Source organism: Empidonax traillii, unplaced genomic scaffold, assembly GCF_003031625.1.
Source record: "Empidonax traillii isolate 1590-97213 ecotype Southwest subspecies unplaced genomic scaffold, ASM303162v1 scaffold227:size730986, whole genome shotgun sequence".
Lineage (NCBI taxonomy): Eukaryota > Metazoa > Chordata > Aves > Passeriformes > Tyrannidae > Empidonax > Empidonax traillii.
In genome coordinates this window covers 618,204-644,736 of record NW_020955420.1, presented here as the reverse complement: position 1 = coordinate 644,736, position 26,533 = coordinate 618,204, and the positions used below count along the sequence as shown (strand labels likewise).

General features: G+C 38.3%; 1 protein-coding gene and 1 long non-coding RNA gene across 2 annotated transcripts in view; both read left to right on the top strand.

Moving 5' to 3' along the window:
* PARD3 (par-3 family cell polarity regulator) overlaps positions 1-26,533 on the top strand; it is a gene marked incomplete at its 5' end in the record, with an annotated part of 195,265 nt that overhangs the window by 79,662 nt on the left and 89,070 nt on the right. Inside the window, one exon of the mRNA XM_027887995.1 lies at positions 16,725-16,982. Within this exon, the coding sequence (XP_027743796.1) occupies positions 16,725-16,982 (258 nt within the window). The remainder of the gene's footprint in view (positions 1-16,724; positions 16,983-26,533) is intronic.
* LOC114059487 overlaps positions 19,411-26,533 on the top strand; it is a 41,544-nt gene continuing 34,421 nt past the window's right edge. The window contains exon 1 of the long non-coding RNA XR_003571672.1: positions 19,411-19,466. This is a non-coding gene — a long non-coding RNA (uncharacterized LOC114059487). The remainder of the gene's footprint in view (positions 19,467-26,533) is intronic.

Genomic DNA, 26,533 nt, shown 5'->3' with positions numbered 1-26,533 from the left:
TGCATATCTAGTTTTTCATTGATAAATTTAGGAAAAAACTAAAAATTATATTTACCAGTATATTTGTCACTGGAGTTCAGTCTATTTATGTGCTATGCAGTCTGTTTGTGGAATAATATGTATATTAAACTGCTAATTGTAAAAATGAGTGGTGAGTACCTCTATTTATCCTTGTCAGCTTTCCTTAACATAAAAGACCCTATATATTATAAATGTCATATGCTCTTCTCAGTATTTCCAGTCTAGTTTTCATCCTGTCTCTTGTAATCCTAGATATTTGGGGCCTAGACTCTGGTGTCTCTTAGATCAATTTGGTCAAAATCCGGGAAAGCTTAGGTTATATGTTAACTAGTATTTGAGGATGTGTGTGGAGAGATAACCTCTTTGAGTAGCATCACTTCAGTACGGAAACAAACTTTACAAAATTTGATTGCTAAATGGTAAATAGATTCAGACACATTTAGCAGTGAAAGTGAAGTATGAATTAGAAGTATTTATTTAAAAATCATGCCATAAATTTAGAATTAATGCAGGAACTCTGGAGGGAAATTTTGTTGTCTTTGTCCAGGAGGTATCACTAGTTAGTCATCATGATTCCTTTAACCATTATGTACCTTGGTGTTCTGCGGGTAAGAGCAAAAGTTATAAATGAAGGATTCATCACTAACAGCTCAGTGGGATAGCAAAGCCACAGTAATTCCTGTGTAGTCTCCTCAGTTAATCCTAAAATGGTTTGCTTTCAGTTCTTTTAAGGTTGAGTGATTTATGTTACAGTTAAGGCAGGCTAGGAACATGCATTCATTAGTTTTACTTGTTAAACTCCAGAAACTTTATCATTTGTGACCATCCATTTAGATTATATTATGGGATTTTTTTTACTCTTTAACAAATATACTAGCATAAATTGACGTAAAAATTTATTCATGTCCTTCTCCATCCATTCTGACAGTAGAGGGTGGCTAGATTACAGTGCCTGGATGTTTTTTACTTGTCTGATGGGTTTTTATTTTCTCTTTTTTAACAAAAGTGAGACAGAGTCCTTAAATTTATTCCTGTTTTTAAAACTAAAGTGCTTTCAGATTAAATGCTAAAGGGGAAGACTGGAATTGAAGGAAATAAGTGACTTTGGATATGAAGGTGATTGTGCAGCCAGCTTCCCTTTACGTATGGGTAGAGCAGTCCCTTGGTGGATAAACTCCTGCCAGAGGTGCAGAGCTGTGAAAGCTGCCTCCGTTGCTCCAACCAGCTGAGGGCAGGAGGACAGCTGGCCACACATGCACTGCCCTGCTTCCTCCATACACCCTGCTGAACCCCAGCTGGCCCTGCTTGGAGGGTTTCTTAGCAGCATTAGTTTAATCAAAGAAGAAAGAATTTACATGTGAGTTAGTAACATTTTCTCTCTCTTCATTCTCTTTCTTTGTCTCTCTGTGTCTCTCTGTCTCTCTCCGTAAGAACGGTGAGAGTATAGACTGCCCATGTGATGATATAAGAGAGGTTGCAATAGTCACGCTGGGTTCCAAGGTAGAATTATGAAATTATTTGTATAGCCCTCAATGCATGGAGCAAATTCCTAATCCCTGTCCATCAAGTTATGCTAACCAATTTGAATCTTTCCTAGAATCTCACTCTTCGTTTGTTATAAAATCAATATTAAGTGTTCACTGAAACTGCAGAAAATGCATGTGCCAGAACTTCATAACAGCTTGATATTACTGTAACACGGGTCTTCCTCTTCCCGTTACTCTCTTTCCCTGTGTATTTGCTTTCCTTTGTGTTATGTCTATAAGAGAATGCAACTTCTTTGGGGTAGTGGCATGTACAACTAATAAAAGATAATAAAATAGCAACCAAATGTGTGAGGTGCTTCCTTATGTTTCTGAAAAATTCAGATGTTGATTTGGTCCATAGAGACTAAATATTTTTGCAGTTAGATTGCAGAGAGTTTACTTTTGATCCTGTAAAATTATGATGTTAGATACATGCTGTTAATGAAGAGTACTCTTGCAAATTAGCTGAACAATCGCTCAAAATGCTTACTAGGAGACAGAGTAAAATATTACTGTCAGTGTTGGCTCATCATGGCTGCTATTTTAACTTTGTTTTCTGTGGTTTTTTTTCCCCTCAATTTTTTTAGCATACAGTTCACTTGTTTGATAGTATATACCTCTAAAGTGATGCAATACTTTGGGGAAACAGGTTGGATTTAATGAATTTACTATGTATGAGAGGCTAGGAGCAAAAATCCTTAGGGGGGTCAGAGAACAAGTGAACAGCCCATTAAAAAATCAATCATGCCCACAATTTTATGGAATTATTATGCCTTGACTTGATAATTTTAATGGTATTGTGCTTTCAATAGTATTTTCTTTAAAACCTTAAAAGCAGTGTACATGTGGATTATGAGACAAATAAGGAAACTAATGCTCTTCAATTTACCATTATTAAAATAATTAAAATGGCCTTCTATAAACATATTATTAGTAATAATTTCTTGATTCTGTGATTAAGGAGCATATCTCTTAAGCTGTATATGGTTCACTGACAATCTTAAAGTAATTTCAATCAGAAAATGAAGTTATCTAGTTGAAAATACAGGCAGCTTTCAGTGAAAAACAAATACTGGAACAATTAGGGAAGTCATCTGAGGAGACCACCCACCAGTCTTACCAAAAATGATGTAAAATGCTTGCTATTTTTAAATTTTCCAAATATTGGAATAACAGTTCATCCAAGGCCATAGAACGTTGCCTTGTGTCACTGTGCTTTAACACTGGTTTACTGCTGAAAGACTGCTTGCATCATTAAGTATCTGCCAAGCACTGATCTGAAAATCCAGCTGGGCTCTGCTGTGCTCTTGGAAAGGGTGCTTCTCTCCGACAGTGGCACCAATCAAAACCTCAAGGCAAAAATAAGCAGTAGGTTTTCTGAACTTGGCCTTGTGTCTCCTTAGAAGGAATCTATACTGCAGAGTCTTGAGGAAGCTGAATACGACTTAACTTCAGTTAGCTCTATTCCTGTGCCAGATCACAGCTGGTCTATATATATGCTGACTTGGAACCCCTCTTTGCTATGTGATCATCTCATCTATCGCAGGACTACTCAAACTGGGTACAACTGAGAGTCTACATTCACTTGCACAGGCTGAGAAAACAGCCCTGGGCCCTTCATGGTTTTGTTATGGAAGGTCTTCTAGAATTCCAGAGTCCTGTGGTGGGCCTGTGGTTTGCACATCTTCCTAAAATCTCTTGGATTTTACAGACTGGACATGAGTGGAATATCTTGAGCTTTCAGAGATGCTTCTAACTACTTATACTTTTACACAGGCTTTGCTATGTAGGATAGACTTAAAACCAGATTTTGAAACTTTTATCAGTGACCAAGAGGAATTAGTTCATATGAATGTTCACTTTCTCCTGTGCTTCTAGATCTAAACCTCTGGAAGCCCACAGACCTTTCCAGTCTAGAAACTCTCTTCATCTAGTCTTTGAGGGCCTCCCAGGGTAGACTTTGCTCAATATGTAGCCAGTGTGTCCATTGATATCCTGCAACCCAAATGCCCTGAAATTTTTTCTGAGTTCTTAAAAGCCCTTTAGTGTAGTTTCTTTCTTAGGAGATGGGAAGACAGAACTGTTCAGAAAACCTACTGCCTTTGTGTTCTGGCCCTTCCTTGAGAGAGACATCCCTCCAACAACAGGAACTGATACCTTTGTTTCTCCCTCTTTCACCCTTGTATTTTTCTTCAATTTCATTTTTTATTGGTAGTCGTTTTGTGCTTTTTTTTCCTTGCTTTTTTTTTTCTTTCTTTGCTTTTTTCTTTCCCCTGCAGCTCTGTGTTCATTACAAAATAAATCTTCAGCAAATCCAGAACCTTTGCCTGTAATCTGCTCTTCTTTAGCTCAGGGATGTGCAGTTCTCGACACACATGGCAAGGCCACACATGCTGGCTGTATCCAGCCTTGGACTGACTTCCTCTGGCAATGCAAGTGCTCCCCAACCCAAACAACTTTTCACTTTGTACCCAGGTAGTAGATAAGAGAGGAATGAACTAAACATACTTCTTTGTGAAATTTTCAAGAAATTCATCTGAAGCCAGCATGGTTCACTGCTGGATAAAAGACAAAAGTTGCAATTCTAATGTAGTCTCACGATTCAAAGTTCATGATCCCAGCTGTGGACGAACAGTGCTTATGCTGTAATCCACCTCTAGAGGCACTTCCTTCTCTTGGAAAGAAAGCCTACAGGATGTTTTCTCAGGTTAATAGAATGTTTTAAGAGCTTTGGCCATGTTCTATAAATCTCTGGGTTACCATAGAAGTGTTTTAATCTTAGTATTGTATTCTTCTTCAATTTCCACCGAAATGGATGCAAAATCAAGTGCTTAAACACTTAAACACCCGTGTTGGGAGGATCAGTCTTGAGGCGATAAGGGGAAACCTTTCAGAAGAGAATTACAGTGCTGTACTGGTGGAAGCGCTGTGATGGAGGCTCCAGAGATGCTGGGAGGATGACAGAGCGGTCAGAAGGCGGCTTGTGGAGCCGGAGGTTTCCTCTGCTTTGTAAAAGCAGCTGTACAATTACAGCTTCCGCAGGACAATTAACACGGCAGAGCAGTGCCGCGCTGGGAAGGTGCGTGTATAGTCACCATCTGAAACAGAAACCTCCTGCTGTGCTGGTTTCCCCCTTTCTATTTTGGAAAACATGACCTTCTGCTCCTTTCGGTTACAAAGGGAATTCCATTTACATAGTTCCGCTGTTCGGTTCCCCGGTTCTCTGGCCCGGCGGGTGCCCCGGGAGCGGAGCGGGGCCGGGAGGGGGAGCTGCGGGCTCGGCGCTGCCGCCCGGCCCGGCCCGGCTGGGCTGGGCTCGGCTCGGCTCTGCCCGGCAGTGACCTGTGCCGGGCTGTCAGCTGGGGACAGCCCTCCAAGCGGGACGGGGGAGTTGCTTTTGGCGGCCGCGGGAGGAGCCGATGCTGCGGGGGCCGCCGGCGGGGACACCGCGCACCTTGGTCCCGCAGAGGAGCTGCCCTGGGGGGGCGGATCAGCCGGCTGTGTCTGTATTGTCAGATTTGCTGCTACTTTTGGAGATCAATCAGTAGGCTGACAGCACTTTTTTTGTGTGAATGTAAACAAGGCTGTGATTTCAGTGGGTGTCGTTCGCATATTATTTTTTCCAAATTTAGAGGGAAACATTCTGTCTGTTCATTAGAAGCTAAAATAACAATGATTTTTTTTCTTTCCCCCTGAAGAATTCGGTTATTCCATATAATGCTTCCTGTATTGTATTTTCCTAAGGGTATATGGATCTTTATATCCAGCACATAATGAACTTCTCTTCATCTTTTTCTAGTACCATTAAAGCCACAAGCCCTTTGTTGTAAAAGTATACTAATGAATAGAAATGTTACAGCAAGAACAGAAGTCTTGTGTTTTCCCTTCATCATGCATCATCCATTTTAATTAGACAAAAGGGTGGTGAGTACTGTGACAAGAGTCTGGAATTAAAATCATTAATTGATGTCAAGCTGACGAGAGACTGCTAACATGAATTTACTGACAGCAGGAAAGAAATTAACCTTATTACTTTATTTAGTACATTGGGACTATTTATTATATTTTCCTGTGTAAGTTCAGTGTGTTCTGTTAATGATGATAAAGACAAGTAATTAATAAAACCTACATAAAGTTTTATTACCCCCTATCAATGAAGTTTGCATGAAAATCATATCAATAACTTACAAAAAACAAACCTACCACGTCCTTCTAATCAATGTAACTCATCAAAACCATTACAGCAATATTTTTGGTATTTTAAATTAGTATAACAGGCTATTCTCTCCAGCCAAGTAGCATTGTAAAAGTGATTTGATTTAAAAACCACGCCTTGGCTTCTTAATGTCAGTGTTGCAAAAAATGAAATGTATTTTCTGCAGCAATGACATTGATTGGAATAACTGTCTGGTTTGATCATCATTGGAAGGTCACTCTAACAAAGATGAGTTTTAATGTTAAGCATCTTTATTCTTTAGATGAAAGAGTACTGCAGTGTCTTACAGAATGACAGCAGCATCCTATAGATAATTTGTGACCCAAAGGTCATAATAAAAGAATAGAGGAGAGGTCATCCTGTAGTAAAGGCCATCTGGAACTGTTAAAACATCAGATGGAGTAGGGGGCTGAACAGCAGGACACTCTTGGTGCCTTTCCAGATTTCCCAGAGAGACCATAATATTTTTACTGGAAAACCCCAACTTTTTTCCCCCTTAAGCAAAATATTTTCATCTAGCAGTTTCATCTTACTTTTAGAAAAAAAGACAACAGACTGTGATAAGGAAAGGATTTTTGTTTCTTACATAGGCTAAGTGTGCAGAGGTTCAGCCATACTTCTGTTGCTGCTGTATTTTGATGCCACTTAGCAGCTTTCAGAAAAACTGTTACTCTAAATCCGTTATTACTGCAAACATTCAGAATATAAATAATTTTTTAGGTAACTTGTGTAAAATCTTTTCTGTTAAAACTTTACCCCCCTTCCCAGCCCATAAGAGAAAAGAGGAAAACTTCCTCAGTGATCAGAAAATCAGAGCAGTGTGTTTCTCATTCTCACTTACTTTGTGATGGGGTCTTGTCTCAGTTTGTAGCATTGTTTTTGGCAGTGATTTTTTTACATGCCATGAGGAATGAGGGATGAGGATGCAGGACATGAAAACAAATCAATGACAATATTTTTTGTTAGAGAACACAGAAGTGAAGCATGACAATATGGAGCTTTGGAAAAACATTTCAGGCCAGTTCCACTTCATAGAAATGCTGACCTCAGTAGATATGTAAATTGGAACTTTTGTAAAATAATAGTTGCTGAAGAAGTTTTTTAAACAAAGCACCACATATTCTCTAGCTACATATTGTAAGTATAGAGGTTTTAAGACATCATGTTAAAAGCATATTTTCTCTGTTATTCCTCTGCAGGGATTCAAAACACTTCACTGGGCAAGGTCTGGCCAAGTCCTTTACAATATAGTAAGCCCCCCCAAATTTAGATGATCTTTATAATATTTTCAGTTACAAATTTATTTAAGATATCTTGCAGATCATATGAATTCAGCACTCTCTAGACATGTCAGTTTTAAGTAAGAGCCCTAAAAAATGTTGTCTTGCTTTAGAATGCCAAGGACTTTAGGGTAAGGTAGCAGCATGTCCCCTGATGCCACATGAACTATGCTTTAGTGTCAGAGTTACTGTACTAAATAATTATTTGAGAATTAAAAAAGGTTTGCTGTAGGTACTAACTTATAGTTAACTAGACTTGTTGTTAAACTTGTTGTTACTGAGTTGAACAGAACTGAAAACTCATCATATTTTCCAGACTGCACAACAGGAGTCTGTCTAACAGTAAGATAAAGCACTAAACCCACTCTTTTTTCTAATTCTTAAACACAGCAGCAAGTATTTGACTATCAAGAAAGAGACCAAATGATACATTTATGACAGACAGATGGGTTCCCCCTCCACGTCACAGCTGGAACATTTAATTTGTAATCTATTCCTAGAACAAACCTTTTCTGGGTTATGAGACACTTGGCCCTGTTTCTGACCATGCTATAGATTTGTGCTGTCAGTACTGTGATGCATCAAGGTTTTAGAATTGAATCCTCAGAGGTGTTGCAGGTGCAAATTTGTGGGTCTCGAGCAAAGATACTGTCTTCAAAGCTGTGTTCTCTATTGGTGGGGTTTTTTTCTTTTCCTTTTCTTTCATCTTCAGTGTATGAGATTCACATAATACTTTGCTTTGCTGTGAGGTTTTTCACTGCATTTTTTTGTCACTTCATACATACATTTTCCAACTCAGGATTAGGCTACGTTATAAATAGTACTCTAGAAACACAGAATAATGGACCTGAAATAGAACTATTGGTAGAATTTAATGCCTACTTTTTTTACTGGTCTTCAACTAGAGGAATGCTGGATAGGCTCAACTCAACCAGCTGGTGACAGTATTGTAGCTCGACCTCTAGGTACTGCCTGCAGTATCTGGGAATGATTGATTTGATATATGGTATGATATATGGTACCATTTGATATATGGGATGCCTGTGTCATTTTTTTCTTGCACACATGGGAACAGCTGCTCCTTACACATGTAACTGCAGAATTCAGATGTTATCCACCAATTCTTCTTTCTGAAATTGTTCTCTAGTTGCAGAAAAAAAAGTTAGGGGAAGAAATAGTCCAAGCAAGTCTGCATGAGAGAGGAAACCAGTGCTCTTAAAGTGAGGACGGATGGAATCAGGAGCTGAATCATATTTCAGAAGCATCTGAATCTCATGATCTTCTTCCCTTCTACTTCTGCCCAGCAAAAGAGATAAAGAGTAGATTAGAGCTAAGTTAATCTAATGACCTGTTGTCATAGGTGTAAATATCAGCCTTTGTGGCCAGTTTTGTTACACAGAAGAAATCCTAAATTCCGTTTTGCTTACAGACAGCAATGATGTTCTTTGATGCAACACGGTTCCCAGCAGGGTAACAGTCCCAGTTGCTCATCTGGGTGATCCTTCACTGCTGGGGTCACTGACCCTTGGATCAGACATGAAAATAAGGGCAGAAAGTTTCAGTCATGGTAGTGTTTGTTTTGGAGGCAGGAGGACCTATACTTCCTGTGTACCTGAAACATTCACCTTTGGTTGAAATGCATTCTTTAAAAAAAACCTGCAGCAGACAAACCCTCTACCCCAAAATGCAGCAGACTGTTAACTGCAAAGTACACTAAAAGCTCCATTGAAGTGTAAGTAAGATGGTAATTTACAAATTTTTTTAAATCAAAGTAAGCAAGGATTTTCATGTGTTTTACTGCAAGATCCATGAAAGCAGTTTGAGGTACACTGCTGGGGTGGATGTGTTTTCACTTTGAAAAGACAAAGGGTGAATCAAGAAGGTCAGGGGATAAAGAAGGATAGGATGAAATATATGAGAGATTCCACTAGGTTAGAAGAAATAATTCTAATGTCTCTTTTAGTTTCATCCTTGTCACTGATTTCAAATTGGTGTTTGCACTTCACCTGCATATATGCATAATATTTACTTTCTCTCCTGCATTTTCATTTCTTTACATCTTCATTTGTATTTTGCTGACTTCTTTAATAGCCTTCTTTTATATAACTCCTTATAAAAATGAGCATGTTGTTCTCCTCTTAATATATTAGGGCACTTACAGTAATCACCTTATCACCTTTATCCTTCACCCTTTTTTTTTTCAACTGCAGCCCTCCTGGGTTGTAGCTCATTAAAGGTTTTTGAAGTTCTTGTGCATCTCTTCAGCATGTGGGATTTGAGGAGGGGGGATCTTCAAAGAGACAGTAAGTACTATCACATATTCTAATTGGCAGATAGGCTGTGATTGTTGAAGGAGAAAGAAAATTAGGACTGTCTGATTATGTAGATACATTAATGTAGAGGTGATGGGCAGCTTTTTTTTTTTAATATGTAGTCACTGTTCTATTTCTCTACTGTTCTAGAACCAATACACAGGAAATATATGTGTGTAAAATTTCTATGTACGTACAGAATTATAGATCTTTAAGAGAGACCATGTCACTTTTTCAAGGTAGAATCTGTAATGTATGCCATGCCTGCAAGGTGTTTGTTTCATCCTGAGTTTTTTTCCAGTTTACAATGACATAAACTCTACAACTTCCTACTACAGTCTTTCCCACTACCTTTTCCTTAGGAAGTTCCCCTGCTAACAGTATCTAGTCTCAATTATTCCTGCTGTAGTTTAAATATCTAATACTTGCATTAAAGATGGAAAACATTATTCTCTTCCTCCAGTGTCTGTAGACTGCTATGTCCCCACTCTGTCTTTTTCTTTCCCCAACAGTTTGACGTTGCTGATTCGTATCTGTTACCCAGTAGAACTTCCAGATCCATTCCTGAAAAAGAAACTCACAGATTTTTTTCTCTACTTTTAATTGATATGCTTAATTATTGCGACTATGTAAATTACCTTCCAGTTGATGTTATTTAAGTTAATTCTATTTTTGAAATCTACTCTGCATTTCAAGAACATTTGAAATGTTAATCCTTTCCTCCAAAGTTCCTTCACTTGAGTTTTCTGCAGATTCAATACAGTCCTAAATCATGATAACCCTGAGTAAATTCAGAGAGTGATCCATGTAGAAAATATCTCAAGCTGTCCATCCTGCATGACTGTGAATTGCTGAGAGCTACTCTCTGGATACTCTGCAGGAGCAGCCTCGTTCAACCTATTGCATCCATCCCCTAGCTGTTTTTCTTAGCCTGGGACATACTGCCCTGTTCACAAGGTGTTGTAGAAGAGAATCTGGCTGGCCTCACCACATCTGCTTTTGATAACTCTGGGGTGGCTACTGCTCTTTCCTTCATCTCCTCCAGTAGTTTGTTTCAGAGGAGACTGAAGTTACACTGATAAGGTTTTTAATTCTCCACCTTCTCTGAGGGATGTTTGACTTTTTCTAGTGTTTCAGTATTTTAACTGTCCCTGAAAAGCTCTCCAGGTTGCTGAAAAAGTCTGAGGCTTACTGAGACAGTTGTGTGTGTTAGGTGAAGTTAAACTAGCTCAACCAGTTTCTAGCTACTTCTTTTGCTGGTTGTATTGGTTTCTAGCTACTTCTTTTGCTGTTGTATTGAATATCTTTTTGTTATTGGTGGCAGTCAATTGTGCTGGTCATCTGCTTGCAGTCAGCCATTTCAGTGAAGACAGATGCAAGCTAAAAAACCATTAAGCCTTAGGTCTCCTCAGCATCATCTGTCAATATCGTTCCATGGCTGCCACACAGGGGAGCAACCTTTTCTTTGCTCTTCCTTTTACTGCTAATGCAATTACGCAATGATTTATTGTTATCTTTAAAGCTCCCTGCTACTTTTATTTCACATTATGCCTTGCCCTGTCTGATTTTGTCCCTGCATGCTTATATAAACTGACCACATTTTGTATGTGTTTCCTCATGTGTCTGAGGTCAGAGGACGGTCATATTTCAGCCGAGTGGCCACACATGTATGTACACAGCAGATAAGGCAGAACTGTTAATATTTTTCTTTCAATGACTTGAAAAAGATTGGTCTCTAGACTTTCAATTTAAAAATTATATTTACCTAACAGTATTTTCAGACCTTTTTTTTTTTTTTTTATAATATGCTAAAGTTTTGGATGAAATGAGTGTAAATGAGGAAGAGGAGCTATCTTTCTTATTTACAAGCTACTGCTGTTTGTGCCCATGATTGTCCATTGCACACAGTGATCGTTCTGAATGATTTTCCCAGGAAAGCAGGTGGCTCTGCTGAGAGGTGGTTATAACTGTGATAACTGACTAGCTCTAATCATGATAAGAAAAGTAAAGTGTCATATGTCGGTTCAGAGTGAAATCACAGTAATGCCTATAATCAAGGTACCTTCATTAGAAGGGTAGTTGTCAGAAAAATTCTGCTTGAATCCAGACAAAGGTCAGAGAAAAATACAGGAGAGGACAAACTCCCATATTGACTTGATTGCCAAAAATTAGGAAAAGGGCCATTAAAGCCCTGAGGGCAGTTGAGGAGGTTGGAGGAGGAACAGTGAGACCTGGCTTACATGTTGGCACGCTGTTCCTACAAGGTATTTTTCACAAGCAAAGGAGGAGGGGACAAATTTGACAAGATCTGGCTACTGGCCAACGCATCTTCTGACCTCTTTATTAGAAATGATATCTGGCAAAAATTGGACCAAATGTGTTCATCCCACTGGACTAACTTGAACAAGCTGACTGGTTTTATAAACGTGTGGTTGTTTTTCTCTGTTTCCAATCCATCATTCCAACGCATGCCAGTCTGATGGTAGAACAACTGAGAACTGGCAGCCGTGAATGGCTTGTCATTTAGCTTCTGTCCTTATACAATGCTGTTTCTATCCTTAATAAACATTGTCAGCCATCTCACATATGTGGAACTGCAAGCATTCGATACTGCTTTTGTAAATGGGTGAGCCTCAGTGGAAAAGATGAGATTGTGAATTATCACTTGGGCAATATCTGAATCCTGGCAGCAGCAGGAGGATTAATTGAATTGACCAAGCACTTGCACACTAGAAGCAGCAGCCAACTTTGTTTCTGCTCTTAGAGGAGGACAGAGCTGCCATTCCAACGGGAAATGTAATGCACTAGCCATGAATATCCTTCCCATGCTGTGTTCATCAATTAAGATAAGTAGGTAATTTTTTGCTAGGATCTAAATCACTAAAATGAAAAAATCCCTCACAGGAAGCTGGAGCTCCCAAGGGATTTGGGATATATTTGTAGTCTATTTCTAACACTATATGAAATTAGGGTTGATTTCTCTTCTGTTGATGACTTTGCTTATTCACTTTTACTCACAACAGCTCAGCCAGCACCACATATTTTCTGTTGCTGAAAAAGTTGAAGTTTAGTTCAGAGACCTGCTGTAAACATTTAGCTCAGGGTGGAATTGGAATCAAATTAATATGATTATTTAGTACCCAAATATGAGCTATATGGCTAAATACCCTTTGTGGTCAAGGGAGGGGTACTCAGCACAGATGGCAGAGCCTGGAGAAGGGCTTGGCTTCACCTTAAAATGGCCATGTTACAGATGTTCAACTGAACTGCCCTCTGGAACCTGCAGCATCTGCCTGGTGTGACTGAATCTTGGCTGGCTCTCCTGGGAGTTCAAAGCATACCTCAACACCTAAACTTAGATGTCTAAAATGGTAGTTGCCTTCACCTGAAAGCTGAACATCACTCACAGAGTTTTGAAGAATGGAACGAGGTAGCTGCTGTTTGCTGAGGACAGCCGTGCATAAGCTTTTCCCTTCCTTTTTGTGACCACCATTTCATGTGCATAGGAATCACTATAAAATGGGTATGTCTGTCATTACTGGATTAGCTTGCAATGAAAAGCTCTTCTAACAATTATAGGAAGTTCTGCAGCTAACAATATTGTCATTTGAAGAAGTTATCATTAGCTTTTGAATTGAATGGCACACAAATGCATGAGGATAGTTTGTACTTTACTGAACATTATAATTTGAGTCTCAAAAGCATGACAGTACATTGTTGACATTTTCCATATTAACACTTCAGCAGGAAGGGTATAGAAACTTCTTGGGATAGCTTTTGTATTTTTAGAAGTTCAGTTTAATTTAAACACTGCCAGATTGATTAACAGTTTTTGCAAAAATTCTTTGATGATGAAAAGAGTTATGTGAATGGTAAGCATTATTATTATTGTTAAACCCCCACAAAATCCTTAGGAAGGCCATAAATCCTCAAAATTAGCTGATCTGAAATTTCAGACGTAGGCATTTTTATTGTACCGTGTCATGAAGGAATACAATTCAGTGAAGACAGCTTAATACACTTATCCACATTATGAAACCAAAGCACTGTGGTCAAACACTTCTCCAGATACTGGATTTCAATAGCAGAAGTGTTGCTGATTGGGGCTGAAGTACAGAGCAAGTTCTAGGTTCTCATCTGTGCTGCACAGTGTGTTTACATAATCATTTTAATTTTTTCCCCACAAGACTCTGCACTGGCATTTCACATATATATATTTAATGCAGTATATGCTAAAAAGTGATTTCAGGTATATCATGCATATAAACACATGAGCACATGGAGAGGGGGCAACATAAAAAAAGCATCGCAATTAGGAGAAAAAAACCAGAACATTTTGGGTGTCAGTATGGTCAGACATCTTATACCTTTCATTTTAGGGTTATCCTTTGTTAAATGTTATTGCAAGTGGTTACTGTGTACTTTGGTTATAATTAACAGGAAGATCGTCCTGCATTTAGACTCTGATTTTTAATACTGTGTATATTAACACATTGTATTAGCAGTTGTAGAAAATATTCTAAAAATTTTCCTGGTAGATGTGAACATAATTAGTTGCATAACTCTTCAACAATCAGTTCTTTCCCACTTGAATGGGAATAAGTATCCCTCACCAGACCCTGCATGGGAAATCTGAATGTTCTTGCTGCAAATGGTGCTGCATCCAAACTACGAAAGAAATAATAAGCTGATGCATGAGAAAAGGTGGTTAACATGAAACAGGGACCACTTGTGTCTGGACCTGTGGAGAGTGATGTGATATTCATGGTCGAAAGTTACATAAGTTCATCATCCTCTCTCATAGCAGTTAGTATAACACTAAGGTAAATATCACCAGTTATCACAAGGTAATTCTGTTTTATAAGCACTTCAGGTAACAATACTTTCTTCTGAATTAATTACTCTATGCCACATTATTGCTATACTGTCTGATTTCATACACTGAAATTTTGGTTATCTAAAATACATGGATTTTTTTCTTTCAAATTGGCATCAGATAGTGTTCCAGTATGTGATGATACATTGTCCATTTAAAGAAGAATTAAATCTACCAATGTCTAGGAAATTTCTGATTTCCTTTGCTTCTTCCATTCAGAGGACAAATATCAGTAGACAAATGCATTCCTTCACAGGGTAATTAATACAGGACTACAAATAAAAATTAAACTGCAGAGAAAGGAATCAACATGCACAGGTGATTTTCAGGCCTGTCTTTCCTTCTACATAGAAACCTTCCAAGTGATTAGGGCTGTTACATTTCTGAATTACAGCTTTAGGATATAAGTATGCAGAAACACAATTTAAATTTGAAATGAGTTTTGGATTTGAACTTGAGTCCTCCTCCGCTGTAAATTAAACAAAAACCAATTCTGGTTTGATGTTGCTGAAGAAAAAATTTCCACTGTGACTGAATATGAGTTGTGGTGCACAAATCAGTGGTACTAAGCATAAAAAGAGGAGTACTGAGGTTTAACTCGGGGCATGTAAATGAATCACTGAACCATCAATGTAGATGGCTCTGGCTGTTGAGAGGAATTCAGCCAATCAGTTGTATCCCAAATCAGTGTTTGTGATCAATAGCTGCAGGATTTGAGGGGGAAAACAGGTCTGTCTATCTATGCCATCCTTCTCTTCCCTTCTTTTGTTATGGTGTTTGTTAGTGTAAAGGAACAACTTGCTTGGGACTCAATCTGATGAAGACACACTTGATGTTCACGTACCAACTCTGGGCTGGATTCACATACTTGAACACAGTTGTCTTGTGTCATTCGGGTGATCAGTCTCTGAGGCTTCAGCATGACCTATGGAGTCCTTGCCCAGCAGCTGGAAATCCAGAAGGATTACCTGGGGGTGGCAGGTGCCCATAGCTCTTATGTTTGAGCAGTTGAGTCAAGGCTGGGCATCCAAGCTCTGAAGGAAGACCTAAATCACAGCATCAAAAGTGTCTGTAGAGCAACTCCTTTCATGCTGGGACACAATGACTATGCAGCAGCTTCTAACTCTGGAGTCTGCTACCAACAGCTCCCTGCCATCGTCAAAGCAGCTTGCACACTTGCCTGGTGTGAGCTCACCTACTGTTGGCACCTGAATTCTCATGTCTTTATGTGCAGTCTGAATCCCACCCTTTGTGTATTCCCTTTTGGTTTTGTAATACTAATCTTGAATTGGGCTAGTTTAAAATTTCAGGGAACGTCAAAGTTACCTAACTTTAAGGCTTTTCTATTTCCAGAAGAGACAAGGCTTACGTTCAGAAGAGATATAGGCTTTGAATAGGCTGCTCTTCTTAAAAGTTTCTTTTTGGAAATGGCACACAAGAGAGATGCACAGACCTGTAGTCTGCATGGATGGATGCTGTCACACTGTAGCCATGGCTGTATTAGATGAAAAAGGAGCACATTTTACTAATGGAAGGGAGGAGACAGCTGAGTGCTTCGTTTTGCAATGATGACAGAGCATTAAATTGGTCTGGGGAGACAATGTGAGTGGGGTTGTGTGGTCAGTTTACTGCGTGTGTGATACATCAAATTTTCTAAAATGCCAAAGAAACTTCGAAGCCCAGATCAAATTTTTGTAATAGCTTTGTATGCTTTTGAAGGTATGATCTGTGCTCAATTTGTGTTTGTCAGATTCCTAAATGTCATCTATTTCTATCTGTCACTTTTTTATCATACGGCTAAAATAGTGCACGTAAATACAAATTCCCAGTACAGCATCACCTTTCGTTTGTAACTTTAACACAAGGCACATGTTGTTACTTCCTGGGAAGATACAACCTGCTTTTGAGAGATGCCAGATTCAGTTTGTTTACATTTTAAACAAAGCATGCACATTTCAAGTGACTCATACAAGAATCTGCTTCTGCTGTTTACTGCATGAATGCAAATGTACATGTATCCTATCCTTATGCAGTTTTTAAATTCTGAAAAAAAATATATGATTTTTGTAGTATTAAGAAAGTACATTAAAATTCCTCTCTAAATACAGGCATTAGAACCATTAAATCTGACAAGTTTTGATGAAGTGAATATGAATGGAATCAGACCATTCTCAGATAAGTTTGGTAATAGCACAGACATACTAAGATGCATGAAATAAAAGGTAAACTGTTTACCGACAACCACGACCAGTAATTATTAACTTAATGAATTAAGACAGTACATAATCAGACTTGCTCCTTAAAGAGCAGTGTTGATTGTAGCACTGCTTCAATCTAGGCTTCAATATCCAAGGTAAACCCCATGGCAAACTGAAACTGGAAACTGCAGTGGTTTTCATTAAGATATGCTACCTAAACTGTCTGCTAACTGCTTCTTTATATGTCTGGGGTAGGGGGACAGCCATCAGTTTCATCCTTCTTTTACTTTTTCAGAATTCAAGCAAAAACTCGAGAATTTCGGGAGAGACAAGCTCGAGAACGTGACTATGCAGAAATACAGGACTTTAACCGGACGTTTGGCTGTGATGCAGATCCAATGTATGCTGGGATCACTTCCTATGACTCTTCTTCAAATAGTGGCACGATAACACTGAACACCCGACCACAGAGCCCGAGGGAAGGACAGACGGTGGAAGCCTTGTACGCGCAAGTGAAGAAACCACGGAATTCAAAGTCTTCACCTGTAGACAGGTAGGCACCAGCCATCAGTCAATACACTCTCTCAAAATATGCCCTTGTACTGCTTTTGTCATGGGAGATGACTGTGCATCAACTGGAAAGTCAGAGCTGCATTTTTATTAATGGCTTTTGAAAGCCTTTATGTAGAACAGTATTGAGCTCACTCAAATCAGCCTGTTACGGAATGGGATGGCAAAGTTATTTTCTGCAGAGCAACTGCTTTTCTTCTCATTCTTCAGATGGTTTGGAATTTTGGAGTCACCATTTGGTGTAACTGAAATTAAATTCAAATTTTTGTAACGTTATTAGGTTTATTTAACAAAGCTCTAATGGATATGCTTGTGGAATGCAACATTTCCCACCTATTCACAGCACTTGCAAAATCTGTAAAAAGCCCTTTTGTTACAGGAAAAATGAGTTAAAACTTACCTCGATTCTAGTCCTACTGTTGTCCTGAACAGGTTGAGCTTTTTGATGAAATACAGACCAAGTGAGTAAACTCCAAGCTTAACTCATGATCTACTTTCTCTTCTCATGATGTAGCTTATGATTTATACTCTTCCTGTGGTTTCGTTATCTGAACTGGGTCATGCTTGGTTTTATGCTGAAACTGGACAAAATTCTGATTTCTGTTGATGGAGGTTTGAGTTCCTTTGAAAACCTGAAAATAAAATAGGCATGTAAACCAAAATAAAGTAAAAATAACCAAAGGCAAAATTCGCAGTTTTTTTGGTACTTTAACAATGAAAATACATCTGTTTTCTTGGCTTGCTTTTACGAACTTGCAGTTCTGCATTTTCTCAGCTTTACAAAAACTAACACAAAAATCCTAGTGCGTGAGGTATTGTTAGCTCGTTCAGAGGTTATTAATTTAGCTCACAGTAAAGCCACTCATTTTGTTTTCTACTTCATCCTTTCCAGAATTAAAATATTGGAGTTTCAGTTAGATCAGCAAAGCAGTGTCTTTGCTTACAGTGTTTGAGATCTGCTTCTACATGAGAACTGGCATTCATCTTGCATATTCCGTTCTAGGCGGCAGTGGAGTAATATGTATTTGGTCTTAAGGAAGGTAGCTGCCGTGCAGAGTTCAGCTAATTGCCTGTCTAAAACCCTTTGAGGACTGAGATTGTTGCATTTAGCCCTCCACTAGATCTATTTTACCAAGTTTCTTTACATAATATTGATAAAAATATATCCTCTAACATGACAAATAAGAAAATCTCAGATACACTGCGGAATGCATGCATTTTTACTAAAAAAATCAGTAGCACAACTGCCTTTTTGTTTTCTCAACTGCATTGTTCTGTTGCGCTGTGTAGAAGGTCTGCATTTCATATTGAATGAAAATAATTTATATATTGTGGATATATGTACATTGTTTCAGTGAAGGAAGCAAAATGATATTAAAAGGTGACAGCTTCACCTGTGTCTGTCCTTGAAATTTTGAATTCCTTAGCCATATATTGGCTGGCACTGGTATACCGAGGTGTGTATGTACATTTGAAATATTATATGTGTATACATATGCATATATATATACACACATATATATGTGTGTGCATGTATAAAAATATATTTAACATTCATATGTATATGAAATATACATTCCAGCACTTTTGTGCCTTTGGAATTCAAGAGAGCTTGGTTGGGTATGGCTGCCACGTGGTGACTCTTATGGCTGTTTTTGTTAGACCAAAGGCAGTGTTTCATGCTGGAGCTGAATGGCATCAATGTCACATCAACAAAAAAAAAGTTCTTTGATGCGAGCCTGGCACGACGAAATAGAAGACCTGCATGACCTAGCTAACTCTGTGTGATTGCTGATAAAAGAGCCAGGAGAGAGTGAGTAAAACTGAAGATAACGGGGTACTAGGGGAATCTGATGTTAATCATATGGGTAGGACTGAAGAGCAGTGAGGTAGTTTTGCACATTCAGGCTGCTTCTGGAACATGGAGGGCCCTGTCTCTCACAGCTGGATCATGCTGTGACAAAAGGAAAGGCCCAGCACACACAATGGGCTTGAGCAGAGGGAGAAAAAGCAAGCTGGGGACTAGAACTGGGACAAGCAAAGCCACCCCTAATCCTGTGATAAACGGGGACACATTTGACAAGAAACACCTGGAAAGAAATATTTAATTCAGATGTAAAAATATTATTGTTTGCTATAAATGTGCTCTGAAGTACCTCTTCAGGGGTCTGAGGCGTGAAGTCCTGGTGTATGGAGTTTCCTTTTCTCTCTCCTCACACATTTATTAACAACTAAACCATGGAGGTGGTGAATCCCACCCGGTTCAGGGAGACTATCTGGGTAATATTGCAGTGATTTGTGCAGGCTCAAAGTTAGCTCTCCCAGAAGTCGAGTCCATACTTTGGGACCATTGCTGAGTGTGTCATGTCATAGAATGGTTTGGGTTGGAAGGGACCTTAAAGATCACCTACTTGGGCACAGAGAAGATGTAACAACTGTGAGGGAGCAGCTTTCAGGCATCCTCAAAGTGCATGAAGGAAGTCTGAGAGCTTGACCCTTTGTAACATTCAGCAGGAGAGCCTGAATCGTGGCTGAGGTATCTTCCCAAAGGCTCCTCTGTGTTTTACAGGCTTTGCCTTAGATGTATTAAGTAAGCATCCTCTGAGCATTTTAAGAAACAGTTGTGACCGTGTGGACCTGAGGTGCTTGTTAACTGTGTTGTCTCCTTGACTGTAGGATAGCTGGCTCCTCACCCCATGGGAATTGCAACTTGTTTCTTGCTATCCATTTCCAGCAGAGAGACCTTCCCCTTTCACTTAGCATCTCCAATGATGCCCCTTTTGACACCAAGCATCCAAATGCCTCCTCTCAAGGCTCTTCCCCATGGAGCTCTCTTCTCTGCAGTCTGATTTATCCTGATAATGCTACAAGAAATTTGATGAGGAATAGTTGGTTGCAGTTCTGCGTCCTTAAAATATTGTGTACATTAGCGTTCACCTGTGGTGAGTGTTACTTTCAGTGTCTTGTTACCCCTTTGCCCTCCCATCCTTTCCTTTCCTCTGGATGCTTCAGAGGTTTCCTAAATAGAAAGGGTTGCTTCCAGCCTTTGTGGATGGGAAGGGAAATCACTCTCAGTGTGTTACCCTTGTGCTGAACTGCCAGGAGCTGGTAATGGCCAGGCTGTCTCAAATCTTTAGCACGTTCATATTAAAAGCAGCATTGTTTATATGGGAAATGTTATTTCTATTAAAGTTTGGTGCTTAGTGCCAAACAAAATTTGACATTTAAGTATGTCCAAAAGGTTATTTAAAAGGCTCTTACAAGGAAGCATATAACAAAATGTCCCGTAATAGTTTGCATACCACTGCTGAACACTTATGACAAATTTTTCCATAACTTGCAAGAGAATTACTGTGCCTGTGTGTGAGGCCTTGTCAGGGTTTGTTTTTCTTTAATATTCCCTCAACTTCTCTCTTACTTTCATCAACACATGCCACCAACTGTTGTAAGTTTAACTGTATCGTGGCACATGAATAATAACAAAGTATATAAACTGCTCATAGGAATAGTGGATAAATTGGTTTTTTTTTGCACATTTAAGGATATTATGAGAACAACTATTATATTTATTCAACAAATGATGGTACTGTCATCAGACAGTTATTTCATAACCTAACTGAAACCAGGATTGAGAACAGGTCTGTATCTCCTTCTTGGAAATATGTTGTATTTGCATGTATCCCAAGCACCTCAATTGTAGACAGATAGTACAAAACAGTAAGAAGAACTGGGTTATTCCTTAAACTTTTTCCGTTTATCTAAATTAGAAAGTAGATATTATAATGTCAAAATACAGCAAAGGAGAAAGAGGTGTTGACTTACTTATTGGAGACACACACATCTATATGTGTGTAAGTGACAGTGCTTTACCCATCTTACCAACAATGGCTATTAAAAAACTTCAACTCTGTAAATAGTAATTTTAATTCAAATATATCCTTACAGGACTTGAAATTTGTTTAGAACTGAATCAATGCAGATTTGTGTGGCATCATACTTAAGTCATTTATGGATATTAGTGGGGTTCAGAGGGAAAAGCCTTGTTTGTTGTTGGTTTGGTTTTTCAGTGATAGTACTTGTAAAAGATATAGTTGAAATATGGGAGGTTCTTTATTTTGGGCTTCTTATGTAATCCATGCATAAAAGTAGCTCCTGTGAATCTTGAAACACTTCACATTCCAGTTAGGCTAGTCATAGCAATTCTCTCCAGTAGCACTAAAAAAGTGGTTTTCTGTTCTTGATCCTAGAGAATTAAAGCAGGTTCTCTTTCTTAACACAGGAGTTTATTGCTCAGAAGAAACAAAGCTCTAGCAATAAATAAATAAATAAAATGAGTAAATATGTTGGGAGTGATTGATGGTCAGTATAGCTACATATACATGAGCTGCCCTTGCTATATTATCTCCATCCTATGTACTGATGCATACAGAGACAGGCTGCTAGGAAGTTTTTTCACTTCTGTTAGGCATTAATGAAGCGAAGTCAAGGTCAAATGTATATTTTACCATTTAGGAAAGAAGTATCTCAAGAAAATTTTCTTCTTTAGGATAAAGCTTTTAACTTAGCTGAAAAATGTCTCTAGTATGTTTTGCACCATACAGAAGAGAACTTGTACTATTGCTCAATACTGTTTTTCATGTAGTTGACAATGGTGCTATACAGTGGGGTTTTATAGTGATCACCTGACATCCACAGCTGAGCAGCATGTAGAGAGACAACTCCTAATGGACATTTACTGGCTGTCACTCTGTAATCATTTCCCACCAAGAGTGCATTGTCCTGAAATATAATTGAAATAAAATAGGCACTGTGATGCTGTAAATCTAAATAGCTTGAAAATAGTAGGTTAGACTCCTCCAGCTTGCTGAGGACATTTTAATGGAAACATAAATACCATAATCATATGCTTTTTGCATGCATTTTGCCATTAAAAAGAAAAAATCTTCATTTTAGAAGGGAGACCTTTATGAACTTGTTTCTTTTCTATCAGAAGTAGAATCAAGTTATGTCAAAGGAATATTTTGGAACTGAAAATTGCCCCACTTCCTTTATCTGTCATCGGTTTGGTGCAAAGAGGCAAGATGCTGTTTTTAAGGTTGGGTTACATACTTTGCTTGCTGCTTTTCCAAAAAGAAATAGAGAACATTTTATTAAGATGTTAACTTTGATTCTCTCAGTAGTATCTTTGTGCTTAAATTGGCATGAGAGTAATGAAACCTGGAATCTGCAGAGAAACACTCTAATATAATATAGAAATATGTAAAAAGTGCAATAAGCAGACCCCATCTTTCTAGTATGTGTAAAATAACTCTTAGCAATAGCAGAATGGGTCATGAAAGCTATGAAATACTATAGTGCCATGCCTGGATAAATATTTGTTAAAAAAGCAGGCTCTTGTGTAGCTATATTAAACTTCTGTATTGGTGATGTCAGTCACAACAGTATTCTCAAGTCATTTATGCATAGGAATCTGAACTTACTGCGAGGCCCACCAAAGATAAGAGAGAGGAATTATTACTTAGGGTGATGCATCCTGTAAAAGCCAGGATGTTTCTTAGATGAAGAGATTTTTTGATGGTTCTGGAAGTTGACTTGAAGAGCACTTTCGTGAAGGGAAAGGCCACGGCACTGTAAACCATCTAACCAGTGACATTTAAAACCTGCAGAGCTGTGCAGAAGGCTAACAACCTAGATTGAATAAGATTATGAGTAAGCTTTTCCCTCCTACCTCTGTTTATTTCTCTTCGCTGGTGTGGAAGTGTTTTCCTACGCCTGAATCCCTTGTTCTTCGTTGTTTATCACCTTCTGCCATCAGAGCCCTAGAGATAATGTGCTACCAGGGGAAGGTACCACTCATGTAGGTGAATACTCAATCAGGTTGCAAGCATTTCAGAGTAGACGACAGTTTTCCAAGCTCCTCAAATAATCAGTAAAGTTTTTGAAATTAGTAGTCATAGGTTTTAAATCCTTACCTTCCAGTGAATGTCACTCTTTTGTGGCATTTTGAAGCTTCATTCCTCTGAGAATCTAATTTCTGGAAAGACTTTCTTGACCTGGAAATTAGCACATATGCCATTATGGGATAATCAAACAGACTTTTGAAGACAACCTTCTGGAGAGCAGTGGGTTAATGAACTATTTGCAGTTCTCTAACATGTAAAACTGAAAATACTTGGAAGTCATTGTGGTATTTTTCCTCCTCTGTCTGTGATAACCCAAAGAAGGATTAGTTAGAGCCTCTGTGAGACTCTTCATGGGGTTTAATTTCACTTTAGCACTAACACATTGGGTTTTTTGTTTCTCTACCCTTCATCCTATAAGCCAGTAATCCTTGCCCCCAGGACTGCCTAAAAATTAGCTTGGTCTCTCATAGACCTGTATATTTAGAACCCAATAGACACTATTAGCATTGGCATTTTATTATCTTAGGTTGGTTGTTTTCTTTTGTTCTTCCATCTTGATAGAATATAAGACAAGTTTTAATATAAATTCATGAGGATTTATGTAGGCTCCCTATTGTGAAAGTATGCGATTGCGCTCCCCTGTTTGGGTTACCACTTTGGTGGAATAAATGGCAGACTTACAGTGAACTCTATTCAGGTCTCCCATTTTAATTACTTGAAAGTCCTGGTTTCTCTCTGAATAGATACCAAGCACTGATACTGTTGTGAGAACCATGTCTTTCTCCATTTACCACAGTCACAGCCTCACTGAGAACCCGGTGGTTTCTCTTCCCCTCTGCTCGGGTCGGTTTGCCGTGTAATCTGAAGTGTGACAGATGTTTGTTTGTTTTTACAAAAGCAGCTCGAGTTAGTACCTCTACAAATGGTTGCAGTGGGAAAATGCACGGAGAGATAAGAGAGATGAACTTCCCGCTCCGGGTTACAAGACAAGGGGGAGAAGGGGGCCCACCCAAACGTGCCCTTTGTGCCCCTGTTCTGAGCGACTGCGGATGGACCGCCTTTGCTGGAAACTGGGAGTATCTGCATAGCTGTGTGATTTTCAGTTCGAGTGCGGATGAGAGACTGTGTATAAAAGGTGGATCAAAACCTGTCACTTCTCATCCATTTAAGGGTATAATATATTAGTATTTTAAATACGTTGTAACTGAATTATGCATAGGATTTTTTGTTGGTATATTAGTGCAATTTGCACACAGATATAGCTCAGATGGGTGTTTTGTTGCTTGAAGAAAGAAAGAAATGAACCTTTACATTTTTTCAGATGGTAAAAGACAACAAAACAACAAAAAAAGAAAACTATAATTATATATCCTACTATGAAACAAAATAAGATGCAAAAACAATGAGAGGCAAAGTCTCAGGCATCTAATGGTTATTGTATGGCTTGAGATTGCAGTCCACAAACCCAGCTGTGTCTGTGATGTGCACATCTTTATTTCCCACTAATGCCATCAATACAATTTGAAGTTCTTCATCCTGAGAAAGTTATGGGGAATATTTGAGCACGCAAACGTGAAAAAGCAAAGGCTTTTCCATTCATTAAATGAAGTGCTTTCATCCTAACAGTGTAAACTGTTAAAATCTGTTCTTTGCAAGTTGTACTAACCAAAATTTGGATTGTGAACTGATGTGCAGCACTTGAACACCATAATTTAATCAGTTTAATTTGTTGTTGCTATTGAATGTAGCCCTTTCTAAAGAGAATACTAATTTATGATTCTTCTGTCTTTTATGTCCCTCCAGTCAACCCATCTGTTCCTCTTTGGTGAAGGATTCAGGCTTCTCCTTTCCAAGCATTTAAAGGGATGGAGGTTTTGCATTTTAGATTTGTGTAGTTATAGGAGAGGCGTGTACAGGCAGAGTTTGGAGAGAGTACTGTGTGTTCACCAAATTCTGGTTTTCTGCTTACTAAAACTAAATATGAAACTTGAAGTTATATCTTTAAAATAATGTAGTTTATTGGATGAACAGTAAAACGTTCTTTTAGTATTGGAGAGTTTGAAAAATTTTCTCTTATTTTCTATTTTTATGAATGGTATCTCCTTCCGAGATGAGACAAACTATATTTAACTCCATTGTTTATCCTTATGACCAGTATTGTTTGTTTATGTGACTTACAAATCATCCTGCTTATGGTCGAACTATTTTGTCCCTGGCAGTAGTGGTGGAGTCTAATTGTGGGGAGGAATCCTCTGCAGTAAATTTTAGGAAGGAAAAGAGCATCACTGCATATAGGTTGTAGGGGGAGGTGGTTGGTTCCTTTTAAAATCTTGTAAACTCATTGAATGAGTGCCTATGAAACATATCACATTGGCAACCCTGGAAACTGAGAAATTGCTGAAAGATCTCATTTCAGTTTGTTCTTGGTTGGAAAGCTGAAAAACAGTGCTTTACACTCATCACTCAGAAAACAGTGTATGTTACCACAGCCTTATACTTCATGGTGTATTGTTAAAGAAGTTTTATAAAGTGTTTGAAGTCTTGTTCCTTAAGGCTCAAACACTATGATGTGAAACATTGAAAGGTTTCTTGCATGACCTATTTTATATGATTAGGTACTTCTGAAAAACATCAGACTTATTTCTAACATGAGACTTACTTGCCATAATTTTTTTTTTTCATTCTTTAAAATACTAGTGACATTTAAATAGCTTTTCAATCTGATGTGTTCATAGGAGTCTTTCTTACATGATGAATATATGAAATGTTATTATGGTAAATAGATGACATATTTGTAATGGATAGGTAATTTCCTCTGCCTGGAGTTTAGATGGTGATATAACATATAAGAATTTATGAAAGAAAAAGCAGAGGAGCAAGTTTTGCTTCATTTTAATTCGTGTGTATAGTTCGGTAACAGTAATGCATAGCACGCCTGAGTTGCATTTCATTCTGTAATGAAATGTCTTCTGTGTGCAACAATTCAGTCTTGATTACAGCCTTCCCTCATTCCTAGGTTTCACTTTAAAAGGAAGCACAGCACAAACTGGGATGAAAAGAGAACACATAATTTCTACTATCAACATTTAAAAAAAGCAATTAGAATTTATACAACTTCAAGGGATGTGAGAACTAATGTCCCTCAGACTTTTCGTTTCCACTTATCTTTGGGAAGGAAAGAGCTCTGACCTGGCAAACAAAGGAGACAGAAAATATTAGCATTGGTCTTTATTTCGCTAGACATAGTTCATGGCTCATTAATAGTTATAGTATATATTACTGGGTATTATATGCTGCAGAGAAAACAAGCAGAAGTTGCCTATCATTACTTTGTAATTGTGTTAGTAGATATAGTCTGGGGGGAAAAAAAGAAAGAAAAAAGGAAAAAGAGAAGGTTTATCTGTATATTATTTTGTACATCATCTTAAACTGTGCTGTGTCTGCTTGCTTAAGATAAACTCTATGCATATTTGCTAAAATGTTGTCAAATTAACCCACCCTTTTCTAAGGATTGCTAAATGCCCATCAAGAAATGGAGGGGTAAGCTGAAGCTATTTTAATTAGCAAAGTGTGATTTAAAGGTTGCTAAAATCAAAAAGAGCTTATTCATTTTTCATCAATAATAATTTTT